This window comes from Oryctolagus cuniculus, chromosome 1, assembly GCF_964237555.1.
Source record: "Oryctolagus cuniculus chromosome 1, mOryCun1.1, whole genome shotgun sequence".
In the NCBI taxonomy this organism is placed as follows: Eukaryota; Metazoa; Chordata; class Mammalia; order Lagomorpha; family Leporidae; genus Oryctolagus; species Oryctolagus cuniculus.
In genome coordinates this window covers 22,260,989-22,273,832 of record NC_091432.1, presented here as the reverse complement: position 1 = coordinate 22,273,832, position 12,844 = coordinate 22,260,989, and the positions used below count along the sequence as shown (strand labels likewise).

The window sequence follows — 12,844 nt, the reverse complement described above, 5'->3', positions numbered from 1 at the left end:
TTAAGGAACTTCACATAACTCTGAAGTGAACTGCTCATATCTCCAAATAGAGTCCGCTTTAGTTATTAGAGAATTAAATGTAGATGTAGACTCATTAAACTTTTGTATTTGCCTATTTTTCAACCTATTAAAGCATAATATAGAAAAAAGAAAGAGTGGCAGCTTGCTTCTTTATGACTAGTTTCTGTTATACCTGATCAGAACTTGACCTGGCTGAGTGTCCAATATTATGTTCTAATGCCTTCTTAGACAATTTGGGTAACTCCTAAGATTCCCCTATGTTACGGTGTAGTAGCTAATAAGATAAACTGAATGCCCTGTTATTACCTATGTAATAGGTATTAAGGCTGCCTCACTAAATGTGTTGAGGCAGCTGATTTATTAGAATCAGGTAACAAAAAAATATTCCTTTCCAAGCAAAGGTTCTTTGGTTTTTCCCATTTTATAAACCAAGGAGCTAGAGTGTGAGAGCAAGGTACTGTAGCCCCAAATCTTAACCTTGTGTTAAGGCAGAATCAAAGGAAGAGGTGAAGAGGAGGAAAGGATTCCAGAGAGGCATTGAGTATCCGTGGAAACACCACACATTTTGTTGAGGGAAGTAAACATGTTCAGTAGGTAAAGACTTAAAGGATTTTGTGATATACTGTTTATGGCACTTGAAGAGCCCAACATACCATTTGATGTCAAGATAATGTAAATTTAAGAGAAGAATTTTACATTCATCGAAATTTCTACCCTCAGGTTGCAATAAAAGAATGGCATTTGTTTAATCATGTTATTCTTAAGCTTGTAGTCCAGGACCGAATGTTAAGTAAACAGGAAAAACCTAGCAGTTATTTCTGAGAACCACAAAAATTATGGATTTAAGTGACTTTAAAAAAATTCACGTTTTTAAAGCTCTTTTTCCTGATATTAAAAAATGTTAAGATCCCTCCAGAGAACACTAAATGAGTTGAAAGAGTATCAAAAGCAGCATGACCACTACCTGAGACAGCAGGAAATCCTAGAAAAACACAAGCTGATTCAGGAGGAGCAAATTCTAAGAAATATCATCCATGAGACTCAGATGGCAAAAGAGGCACAACTAGGTAAGTTGTGACTCCAAGTAATTGAAAACAAGTTAGGAACTTCACTCTGGCATGCTTTACTTCCAAAGCTTCTGGGTAGCCTTAACGTCATACACAGTTGTGTTTAGGACTTCCCTTGATCTTATTTTTTTCTTTTAAGATTTTTATTTATTTATTTGAGAGGCAGAGTTACAAAAATAGAGACAGAGAGAGAGAGAGAGAGAAAGGTCTTCCTTTCACTGGTTCACTCCCCAAACGGCCAGAGCTGAACTGATCTAAAGCCAGGAGCAAGGAGCTTCTTCCAGGTCTTCCGTGTGGGTGCCAGGGCCCAGACACTTCAGCCATCTTCTGCTTTCCCAGGCCCTAGCAGAGAGCTGGATCGGAAGAGGAGCAGCTGGGACTGCAACTGGCACCCATATGGAGAGGCAGAAGCTTAGCCTACTACACCACAGCGCTGGGCCCCCTTCCCTTGATCTTTAAAAAAAAAAAATATTTATTTATTTGAAAGTCAGAATTACACAGAGAGAGAAGGAGAGGCAGAGAGAGAGAGAGAGTCTTCCATCCACTGGTTCACTCCCCAATTGGCCACAACAGGCAGAGCTGCACCAATCCAAAGCCAGGAGCCAGGCGCTTCCTCTGGGTCTCCCACATGGGTGCAGGGGCCCAAGGACTTGGGCCATTTTTCGCTGCTTTCCCAGGCCATAGCAGAGAGCTGTATTGGAAGTGGAAAAGCTAGGACTCGAACCTGAGCCCATATAGGATGCCAACACTGCGGCAGCTTCGCCCGCCATGCCACAGCACCGGCCTCTCCCTTGATCTAAAAATCAGGATTCATTACAGAGGGTATACCAGAAGCCCTGAGGAGCTGGTTTGATTCCCTTTGCTTTTTAAATTCACATTTGAAATAAAAATCAGATCCTGTACAGCCTAGGAGTCACCCCAGGTGTTTGTCCTCTGTGCCCTGCATCAGTGTTTCTCCAGCTTCACTATGCACATGAGTGTCCTGGAGATCTTGGGAAAATGAGGGATCTGATTCTGTAGGTCTGGGGCGGGGTGGGTGGGGGACGGGGGCGGAGATTCCACCTTCCTAACCAGCTTCCAGGTGGTGCTTCTGCTGCTGCTCTGAACACTACATTGTGGGGAACAAAGCTTCACACCACGCAAGCACAAGTCAGACACAGTAGAAACAACATGCCCATGCTTTTTGACTGACACTGGCAGTATGGCTAAACATCTTTTCTTTTTTGAAGTCTTGCTCCCTTAAAAACAAACTGTTTGGCGTAGGCATTTGGCACAGCAGTTAAGGCGTACTTGGGATACTTGTATCCCATGCTGAAGTGCCTAGGTTTGAATCCCAGGTCTGTTTCCAATTCCAGCTTCCTGTTAATGTACACCCTGGGCAGCATGTGATGGCCCACGTGCTTGGGTTGCTACTGTCCACATGGGAAACACAGAAGGAGCTTCAGACTTTGACCTGACCCAGCCCCAGCTGTTGCAGCCATTTGCTGCAAAAGTGAAATTGTAGATTTGTCTTAATCAGGAATTATTTTTGTCTTCTTTTTTAAAAAAAGTTGGTTGTTTTTTTTTTTTTTTTTTGAAAGGCTGAGTTACAGAGAGAGAGAGATGGGGATGAGGGAGAGAAGGAGACTTTCAGTCCTTTGGTTCACTCCCCAATGGCCACAGCAGCCAGGGCTGGGCCAGGCCAAAGCCAGGAGCCTGGAACTCCATTTTGGTCTCCCACCATGGCTGCAGGGACTCAAGCACCTGGGCTGTCTTCTGCTACAACTTGAACCAGCACCTATATGGGATGCTGGCAGTGGCATAACCGGTATGCCATACTGCCAGGCCCAGTGAGTAGGAATTCTTAACCTGAGTCAATGGGTTAGTTCAGAGAGTTCTGAAATCTTGTCCAACATTATATGTAGAATACACATATGTACAGTTCTGGTGAGGAGGAAGAAGGTGTATAGCTATTATTATTTGTGACCCAAAAAGAGAACCACTGATCTAGGGGAACTGGGGTTGCCAGGAGACCATTGAATTTGGTTATATCCAGGATGTTTCAATTCTGATTAAACCTCAAGAGAGCAGATCTGACAGGTTGCCATCAGAGAATAAATTAATAGAATTCCCTAAATTACAACCTTCTCCCTTAAATAATATATTGGTCTGGGAAACCTCTTAACCTTAAAATTTAGTTTTGACCATTTACAGTCCATTTTAGAATCCCCCTAATAAGTTTTCTTTGCTATTTGGAGTATAAAGGGTATGTTCAGTCCTTGGAATTATCACTGTTGAAACTCTACTGAAATGTAAGTAGAGTTCTCTTACGTAAATTTTAAACAGAATTATGAGCTCTGAAGGGAAATTACAGAGAGATGGCCACAGTCTCTTAGAAGTCTCTTGTACTGTCAATAAAATTTGTAATCATAGAATGTACTTGCTAGTCAGGCAACTTTGTTTTATAGATGTAGAAACTTGGACTTCTCCTTAGAATGATTCAGTTTACCATTAGTGAGTGTTTCCCTATGTAAATAACTCGACTAGGCTCTGAAGGATACAAGATGGAAACTAAATGACTTAAGCTAAGAAAAGCTGTTGGTGTTGCTGATCTTTCTTGTCATTGTTCTAATTTCCTTGGTCATTCCAGGAAACCATCAGATCTGCCGTCTGGTTAATCAGCAGCATAGCTTACACTGCCAGTGGGACCAGCCTGTGCGCTACCATCGTGGAGATATCTTTGAAAATGTGGACTACGTTCAGGTCTTTTTCTTGGTCTCTTGTAGTTCTTACAAATTTTGGCATATCTGAGAGTAATATTGCCTTTCTCCCACCTCGATTCCTTCCTTATTTGATCCCTATAATTTGTGACTATAATTTATAAGTCTTTATAAGTCTGAGTGTTATGTTTATGAAGTCATATTTTGTTGGGAGTACTTACTTACTCCATGGATATCATTCCATTTCCCTAAAGTGCTATCTTTATATGCTTATTTATGAATTTTATTCTTTTCTCCTTTTCCATGGGAGCTAGAATTGGGCTGTTACTACTGTTTGACTCCAAGCCATTGTATCCCCATTAACCTTTTAAGATGAAAACCTACTTAAAATGTGAAAGAGAGCCAGTCAGTCCAGTGAGGTTGCCTTGACCAAAATACCAACATAATGAAAGTCACCAACAGAAAAAATTGGTTAAGCTCTATTGCTAGTTAGTTGCTTTCACTTTCATTCTGTCTCTGTACACACACACACACACACAGGTACACATAAACACACAAATCCATCCTAGCCTGTGTAGTTGAGAAGTAGTATGTAAGGGTAACAACGCCTAATAGTATGTAACCTGTTGAATAAGTGATACAGGCAGTAAGCATAACCAAAATTCCAAGAATCCTAAAAAGGAGATTGAATACCAAACATTTATACTGTGCTAGAGAACACTCATCATGTCTCCAGTCATAGATAGAAAAGTTTAGAGAGAGAAGCAGTGAAGAGGTCAAGAGAGCTTCTGTAGCAGGACAAACCACAGGAAACCAGAAAGTAATCTGAAAAACCCAGACCACTTTGAAAAAGAGTAAGAAACAAAAATTAAGAGGCCATTTAGGAGGGCGGTAGTAATAGGGATGAGCAGCTTCCTGTGATTTTTGTAAACCAGCTCCTACCATATCCAATGTTTGATTTTCAAGACAAGCAATAAAGGAAGACCAGATTCACACTCTGGATTACAGCTCCCTAACTCCATATATTTTAAAGGGAAAAAAGGAAAATGCTTAGAAGTGAAGTAGATTGAAACTGACTTGACTTTTAGGTATCTCAGTGGGCTCAAGATGGTTCATTAAGGGGACTGCCTTGCACCAGATAGCTTCCAATAGTCTATATTCAGTGGCAAACATTGTGGTGCAGTAAACTAAACTGTCTCTTAGTAAGTCCACATCTCATATCAGAGTGCTGGTTTGAGTCCTGGCTCCCTTGTTTCTTATCCAGCTTCCTGTTAACACATCATGAGAAGCCACAGATGATGGCTCAAGTGCTTGGGCTTCTGGGACCCCTGCCACCCACATAGGAGACCACTTGGGAGTTTCTGGCTCCTGACTTCAGCCTAGCCCAGCCCTGACTGTTGTGGGCATTTAGGGAGTGAACCAGTGGATGGAAGAATGAACAAACTCTCTCTCTCTCATTCTCTCTCTCTTTCTCTCTACCTCTACCTGTACCTCTACCTCTATCTCTCTATCTCCGTATCTCTCTCTGTGTCTGCTTTTCAAGTAAGTGAAAATGAATTTAAAAAGTCTATATTCATAAAATTTTATCACCACTATAGAATGTAGAAACCCATTTCTGTTCATAAAGGCCTAGAGCTACAAATCAATCATATTAATTCCATTTTTTCTCATGTCTTTCCTCCCTATCCTTTTTATGGTTCCCTTCCCTTATCTAGCCAGTTTTCAGAAATACACAAGAACTTTGTTATCTTTTGACTCTGTCCATCAAACATTGGTCTGTCTTGGTTTGGAGGAAAGCTATGAATTTTTGTGTTCTTTCATTTTGTACTTTTTACTTCTAAAGATTTATTCAGAATCAGTTGCTAGTGTATAATTTCTAAGCAATAACTGATTTAAACCCTTAAGAAAACTTGTTCTACCCACACCACCCTCAGTTTATGGGGATTATTTTAGTCCAAGCAGGGGAGAAGAATAATGAACCAAATCTCTAAACTAGTTCATCGTTAAACCTGAAAGAGATTAAGCGATAAAAAAGAAGTAATGGGACAGGAGAACAATCCAAACAATTGCTTTTCTCATTCTCCAGTGGCAATGTTGATTAGAAGTTGCCAACTTTGTGTTATCTGTAAGAGAATGCTCTTGGGGTATAGTTCTTAAAATGAAAATGTTGAGGCCGGCGCCGTGGCTCAATAGGCTAATCCTCCACCTTGCGGCGCCGGCACACCGGGTTCTAGTCCCGGTTGGGGCGCCGGATTCTGTCCCGGTTGCCCCTCTTCCAGGCCAGCTCTCTGCTATGGCCAGGGAGTGCAGTGGAGGATGGCCCAGGTGCTTGGGCCCTGCACCCCATGGGAGACCAGGAAAAGCACCTGGCTCCTGGCTCCTGCCATCGGATCAGCGCGGTGCGCCGGCTGCAGCGGCGGCCATTGGAGGGTGAACCAACGGCAAAAGGAAGACCTTTCTCTCTGTCTCTCTCTCTGTCCACTCTGCCTGTCAAAAATAAAAAAAAAAAAAAAAAAAAAAAAAAAAAAAAAAAAAAAAAAAAAAATGAAAATGTTGGATTGCTTTATTACTGACCCACTTTCTGATTTCCTACTAATTTTGAATAATCACTAGCTTTTTTGGTTTAAATTAAGTCTTGGCTGTAATTCCTTTTCCACTTGTAATTTGAACTTTTCTTTTCATCTTCTAGTTTGGTGAGGATTCATCAACCTCCAGTATGATGTCTGTGAACTTTGATGTTCAAGCAAATCAGAGTGATGTCAGTGACTCTGTAAAGTCTTCCCCTGTAGCCCATTCTATTCTCTGGATCTGGGGCAGGGACTCTGATGCATATAGGGTAAGTTAATAGAGAACAGTGAACAAGTTTTCTCAAACAGACAAGATTGCTTAGAGAAGTGGCCCACAACCTCTGATTAATGTGGCCCTGAACACCATTCATCTTAGTTCAACAAAATTTAGTAACTTTCTGCTCAAGAATGGATGAGTGAGACCTAGGATCTGCCTTGACTGCTTTGCAATCAAGTCAGGAAGATAGACATCCTGGTTTCAATCCAAAGTTTGTACTGTGAGTATAATTACCAACTTTAGCAGGTTTCTAAGCGTAATCCGAGATATGTCTGTGTAATCAACATTCTTTCATTGAGCTTCCAGCTATGTACCAGGTTCAGATTAGAAATTTAGTATATAAACTGCTTGCTACCCTGGAGCTTATAAGAGTAAATATGCATTTCTAGGCTAGTTATAAGTAACCATACATTTGCAAATGGAAATACCAAACTGTGAAAGCAAAGTCCGTGTGTTTTGTGTTCACCATTGAGTTTTCAGATTTTAAGTATTTATTAAAACAAAATTAATATATCCAATTAGATTTAATTCTATATAATACAAATTCTTCAAAAGTTTGGTAGCTTCAGGTCAGGATATAAATTTTGTAAGCATCTGGTATAATTGTTTTTATTTAAAAAACGAACATTTTGCAAATCAAAAAATAATTGTTAAACTTTGTCATTGCCAATAAAAAGATCTTAGTTCAGAGAAAAATGGTTTTTTATGCCAGTTTATTAAGCTTATGTATGCTTTCAGGTACAAGTCACAAACTCAACCTTCTCTTCACTTAAACAAAATAAAAATTTGCCTGTTATTATAAGTAGCCCAGACATAAGATAAATTCTAGATTTGATTAAATTAGTAGCCCATTGATCTCAGGGGTGACCCATTTCAGTCTGCTATCCATAGCACTGGTTTCACCCAAAAACTTTCTTTCTGGTCATAAGATGACAGCATCAATTCGAACAATTTCCTTTTTTGTATATAGCGTAAGAGACTAAGACTTGCTTCTCTTCTCCATGTGTCTCAATGGCTCAGCTGATTTAAGCCTGCCAATCCTGAACCAGTCTGTGGGAAAGCCAGTAGAATTACCGAGTTAGACTAATAATCTGCAGTAGAAGGAATATTGTAGACAATAGCTATATTTACCTTAAAATAGTGCGGTCCTGTTCAGTTACCCCAGTATACTTACACTCTTTTAAAAGTTTGTTTACCGTGTTGAAATACTGAATCCAAAGAAATTTATGGGAACTTTGCTTTTTTATTAGGACAAACAGCACATTCTATGGCCTAAAAGAGCAGACTGTGCAGAAAGCTACCCTAGAGTCCCCGTTGGTGGGGAATTGCCAACATATTTTCTGCCTCCGGAAAACAAAGGACTCAGGCAAGTGCTGATGGATTTGGCAAAGCACCTGATTCTGCATGGTTGTCGTCTGGCGGTTCTTTGAGAGCACCAGCCTTGGACTTGAAAGGTTAAGTCTTATCTTGAAGTCACCCAAACTTTGAAAATATGAATCTTGTTCCTTTTTCTTGTGCCAGGATCCACGAACTCACCAGTGATGATTATTCTTCAGAAGAGGAGGCCCAAACCCCTGACTGTTCCATAACTGACTTCAGAAAAAGCCACACCCTGTCCTACTTAGTCAAAGAATTAGAGGTCCGCATGGATCTGAAAGCCAAAATGCCAGATGACCATGCACGAAAAGTAAGGCTCACTTAGGCTGGTGTTTATTGCCGTCCATTCTGGGTGACTTCGGAAGCCTCTTAGATGGAACAAAAACTTGTTAGAGGGCAGCTTTAAGTTTATAAACCTGCAGGATAGAGTTAAGGAGTTCGGGAGCTGAGAAGTCAGTCTTGCTGCTACAGGAGCTCCAGAAAGTGTTCCTAGGGGCTGTTGTTTACGTAGACCCCCTGAGCTCTATTTATTCTTCTAACTGGGGGGTCACAAAGACGACTAACACAGAAATGCTTACCTAGGTGAGCTCTAGTGGAGGCCAGTCTGACCTCCTCACTTGAGCTTTGCACCCGCCAAGCCTCCAGAAACTTGTGTGAAAGCTTGAAGTCTCTTTCCTGGCCTTATCAGTACTGCTTTGGCCTTATATGAGGTCCTTAGGAATTGGTATTAATTTGATAACCCTTTTGCAAACATCACGAATAAGTTCTTTTATGCTCTTTTATTTAATGCTTGTTACTTATGTATCACTGGAGAATTCTTATTACTGAACATAGATTACTCTCTTAGATGCCATTTCATAGTCACAAATTAAATAATTTACCTCTTTATGGCGAAAACATAACATTACAACCACCTTTTTTGAAAGCTTAATTTTAAAACTGTAAGCAGTTAACTACTTAAATTCAACAGGTGTTTTCTGAAGCAGAATTAACATGTGCCAGCACTCTTTTGAGTGTTTAAATACAGAGATAAGTAGGCCATAATCTAGGACTGGCACTCTGGTGCAGCAGATTAAGCCACTACCTACAGTGCTGGCATCCCATATGATTGCTAGTTTGAGTCCTGACTGCTCCACTTCCCAATCCCTCACTCTGCTAATGTGTCTGGGAAAGCAGCAGAGAATAGCCCAATACCTTGGGCCCCTGCACCCATGTAAGAGACCCAGATGGAGTTCCTGGTTCCTGGCTTCCACCTGGCCTCACCCTGGCTGTTGTGGCCATTTGGAGAGTGAACCAGCAGATAGAAGATCTCTCTTCTCTGTCTTGCTGCCTCTCTCCCTCTCTCTATAACTCTGCCTTTCAAAAAATAAGTAAATAAATCTTTAAAAAGTTTCAAAAAAAAAGATCATAATCCCTGCTTTAGAATTTCACACACTTATATAAATGCTGCAAGACCATAAAGTTGATTGATCAGGATTCTGGTGTTTTCCAGCTAGAGAAAATAGCAGATTTGTATTGTATCAACTATAGTATGTAATTGTCTTCTGAATAATTTCTCATTGGGTTCTGGACAGTTAGGTTGACTTTAATGATTTATGGTAGATTACCTTAAATATGTATGTGTGTAGATACATGTCTTCTAATTTGTTTTAGTTAATGGGAACTAGTACCCATATGCAAGAAGGCCAACGCCTGTTGGTGTGACAGTGACCTCATCATGTATATGTGATTATAAATATCTGTTCAACTTAGCTGTTCCTGAGAAGCTTGAGTAAGAGCTTTCCCTTAGAGGAATTCTTTGCAGATGTCTTTCCTAATATTTTCAATTGAGTCAGTGTTCCTGTTGATGTTTCAGATCTTGCTTTCCCGTATTAAGAACTATACTATCCCAGAAGAGGAAATTGGGTCTTTCTTATTTCATGCTATTAACAAGGTGAGTCATTTACCTTGGACATCTGAAACTCAAATGTTTAGTAATTATAACTAAAAGTTGCAGTGTACTTATTAAAGATCTTGTTTAGAATAAATATTTCATTTTTGAGCTAACTGAAATATTTTTTGGAATTTTCAGCCAAATGCTCCAGTCTGGCTCATACTTAATGAAGCTGGACTGTATTGGAGAGCAGTAGGAAACAGCACTTTCGCTATTGCCTGTCTTCAGAGGGCTTTGAATTTAGCTCCTCTTCAGTACCAGGATGTTCCTCTTGTCAACTTGGCCAATCTTTTAATTCACTATGGCCTTCATCTTGATGCCACAAAGCTGCTGCTTCAAGCTTTGGCCATTAATAGCTCGGAGGTGAGATTTTGTGCTGTTCTGTGACTCTGTGTACTATACAGGATAACTCAAATTCAAAAGTACAATTTGTGTTTTTCTAGGGAAGGCATAAAAAATGTCATGCTTTGCTTTTCAGAATAGCAATTGGATATTTCAAGAGAGGACATAAATATTTTGTTTTGTTTTTACTTTGATGTGTTCTTTTTTTAGTTTAAATGTGTAAAAGTTACAGTTATCCTTTGTTTACAGTTTTACATTTAAATAAGAATGACAGGTATAAAAATAAACTGCCACTTTTTTATGTCAGTATGAAACACCCTACGTATGCTTAATGTACTATTGCTTACAACTTTAGTCTGTATATATCATCTGAGCCAAAGCACAGTTGAAAGGTTGTATTGATGGATAAGGTAAATTGATATTTATGCCCTGAATCTCCCCCCATGCAGTCTGTGGAGTTATACCTCTGCTTTGTGGTCATTTACTATAGTTTATGATTTTGAAGATGCCACTTTTTGTTTCATAATTTAGTATCTCTGAAATCAGGATATATGTTTCAATTGCTTTCATATTAGGTTTGGCACAATACAGTAAACATATAGTTAAATTGACTTTATACCAAGTATTAAAATATTTATGTAATTTATATCCAAAAAAAACTTTAGAAAAGGTGTGCACATGGCTTAGGTTTGAGATATCGTGAACTATTATTTTAAGTATGAAAAGAAAATACTGCCTATTATGAGTGTTCTTTGAAATATACAAATTCACAACTGTATTTTAGTTGCCCAAAAAATACTTTTTTTAAAGAATCACTTTATGTATTTGAAAGGCAAGTGACAGAGATGGAGAGGCAGAGAGAGAAAGAAGTCTTCCACATACTGGTTCACTCCCAAAATGGGCACAGCAATCTGTGCAGGGAACCAGGTCGATGTCAAGAGCCTGGAACTCCATCTGGGTCTCCCACCTGGGTCACAGGGGTCAGGTAGCTGGGCCATCATCCACTGCTTTCCCAGCTGCATTAGCAGGGAGATGGATCAGAAGCAGAGCAGCTAGGACTTGAACTAGTGCTCCGTTAAGGGGTCCTAGTGTCCCAGGCAGCAACTTAATCCTCTGCACCACAGTTCCCTCTCCAGCCAAAACCGGACTTTAGTATTTATCGAATGCTTAATATGTACCAGGGGCTGGTAGGGTGGGACAGAGAGGACGCAGTTGTGAATGACATGGAGTGGGATGAAGTGACAGTGTGCAAGTGGAACACACTGTACAGCCATGTTCCCTTGATACTTCTCATGGTTCCCTTCTACTGCCATCCACCAAGGCCATTAAGCAGTCTTCTGCAGAAAAAAAGAACTCCTTTTAGAGATTTGCTGCTTTCCTGTATTTTTAATTATATTAAAAATATTGTTTGTTAAACACTATGATACTCCAAAAAGAACAGAGAGATAAATCAGTGGATCAAGGTGGCTATCTCAAAAATACACCTTCACCAGCACCCCCTCCCAAACTGTCAGCATTTGGAAATACTTCCTTATAAGCGTGTCTTCCATGCAAATATTTCATAGTATTGCAACTCCACTGTACAGGTGATCTTTAAATCTTGTTTTATTTATATTTATTTATTACTCCATAGTTGTTAAAGGCATCAATTTAAATGGCTGTATAAAGGCTCAACAGAAGGTTGAATAGTTATTCTATTGCTGTTAAAAATTTGCTTGCTGACAGTGCTTAGCTATTGTCTGTAATGCTTTCTGCTTAAGGCCTTTTCTGTGTTAACAGATAATTTTCTTAGGACAGATTGCTAGCAGCATAATTTCTAAGTCATTAGCATGGGCTATTTTGATTGCTATGGTACTAAATGCCTAACAATCCACCAGAAGGTTTGGGCCAATATATATTACCATGATCATGGTCTAAAAAATACTCATTTTACCTGTATTATCACCAGACTTGGACAGTTGAAATAACTGCTAACTTTTCTTCATTGTTTACTGGAGCCAGGTACCGTACTACGCATTGTACATGTAATAACCCATTCAGTCCTCATAAAAACCTCTGACATAGAATCTCCCCTTTGATAGATGAGGATTCTCCAAGAGTCAATGATCAGAGAAAGGAAATGATTTACAGAAAGTTAGAGAACTTGCATTTGAACTCAGGTAGACTGGCCACGGAGCTCACAGTCCTCAGCCATGTTATACTATCTCTAGGTTAGCATTTATGAACTAAGCCTATTTATTTAAAAATGTTACTTCCCTGTTGTAACAAGCTAATTTTGTTAGAGTTTAGTTTTTTGAAATTTTGAATTCTATACAATAAAATCCTTAATTCCATCTGTCATGTTAAAAATATTTTCTGTTTACATTTGTATCTAAAAATTACCCGTAAACTTGTCAGTCTTTCCAATTTTAAATTCTATTTCTATATTTAAAGTTTCCTTACAAGACATTTGGAAAACATTAATTCTGTTTGTTTGCTTTGGCTGGATCTTTAAGTAGTTGATTCTAAAATGTGTTGTCCTCTAGTTATTTTACAGTTTTAGGTTTTATATTTAGGTCTGT

The 12,844-nt window shown here is 39.4% G+C and overlaps 1 protein-coding gene across 6 annotated transcripts in view; it reads left to right on the top strand.

Annotated features, from left to right (window-relative positions):
- TTC17 (tetratricopeptide repeat domain 17) overlaps positions 1 to 12,844 on the top strand; it is a 147,674-nt gene that overhangs the window by 41,103 nt on the left and 93,727 nt on the right. For all 6 annotated transcript variants that reach the window (XM_017346067.3, XM_002709063.5, XM_051826131.2 and 3 more), the window contains 7 exons: positions 928 to 1,088; positions 3,718 to 3,830; positions 6,477 to 6,623; positions 7,882 to 7,997; positions 8,153 to 8,318; positions 9,864 to 9,941; positions 10,080 to 10,304. In XM_017346067.3, the coding sequence (XP_017201556.1) occupies positions 928 to 1,088; positions 3,718 to 3,830; positions 6,477 to 6,623; positions 7,882 to 7,997; positions 8,153 to 8,318; positions 9,864 to 9,941; positions 10,080 to 10,304 (1,006 nt within the window). The remainder of the gene's footprint in view (positions 1 to 927; positions 1,089 to 3,717; positions 3,831 to 6,476; positions 6,624 to 7,881; positions 7,998 to 8,152; positions 8,319 to 9,863; positions 9,942 to 10,079; positions 10,305 to 12,844) is intronic.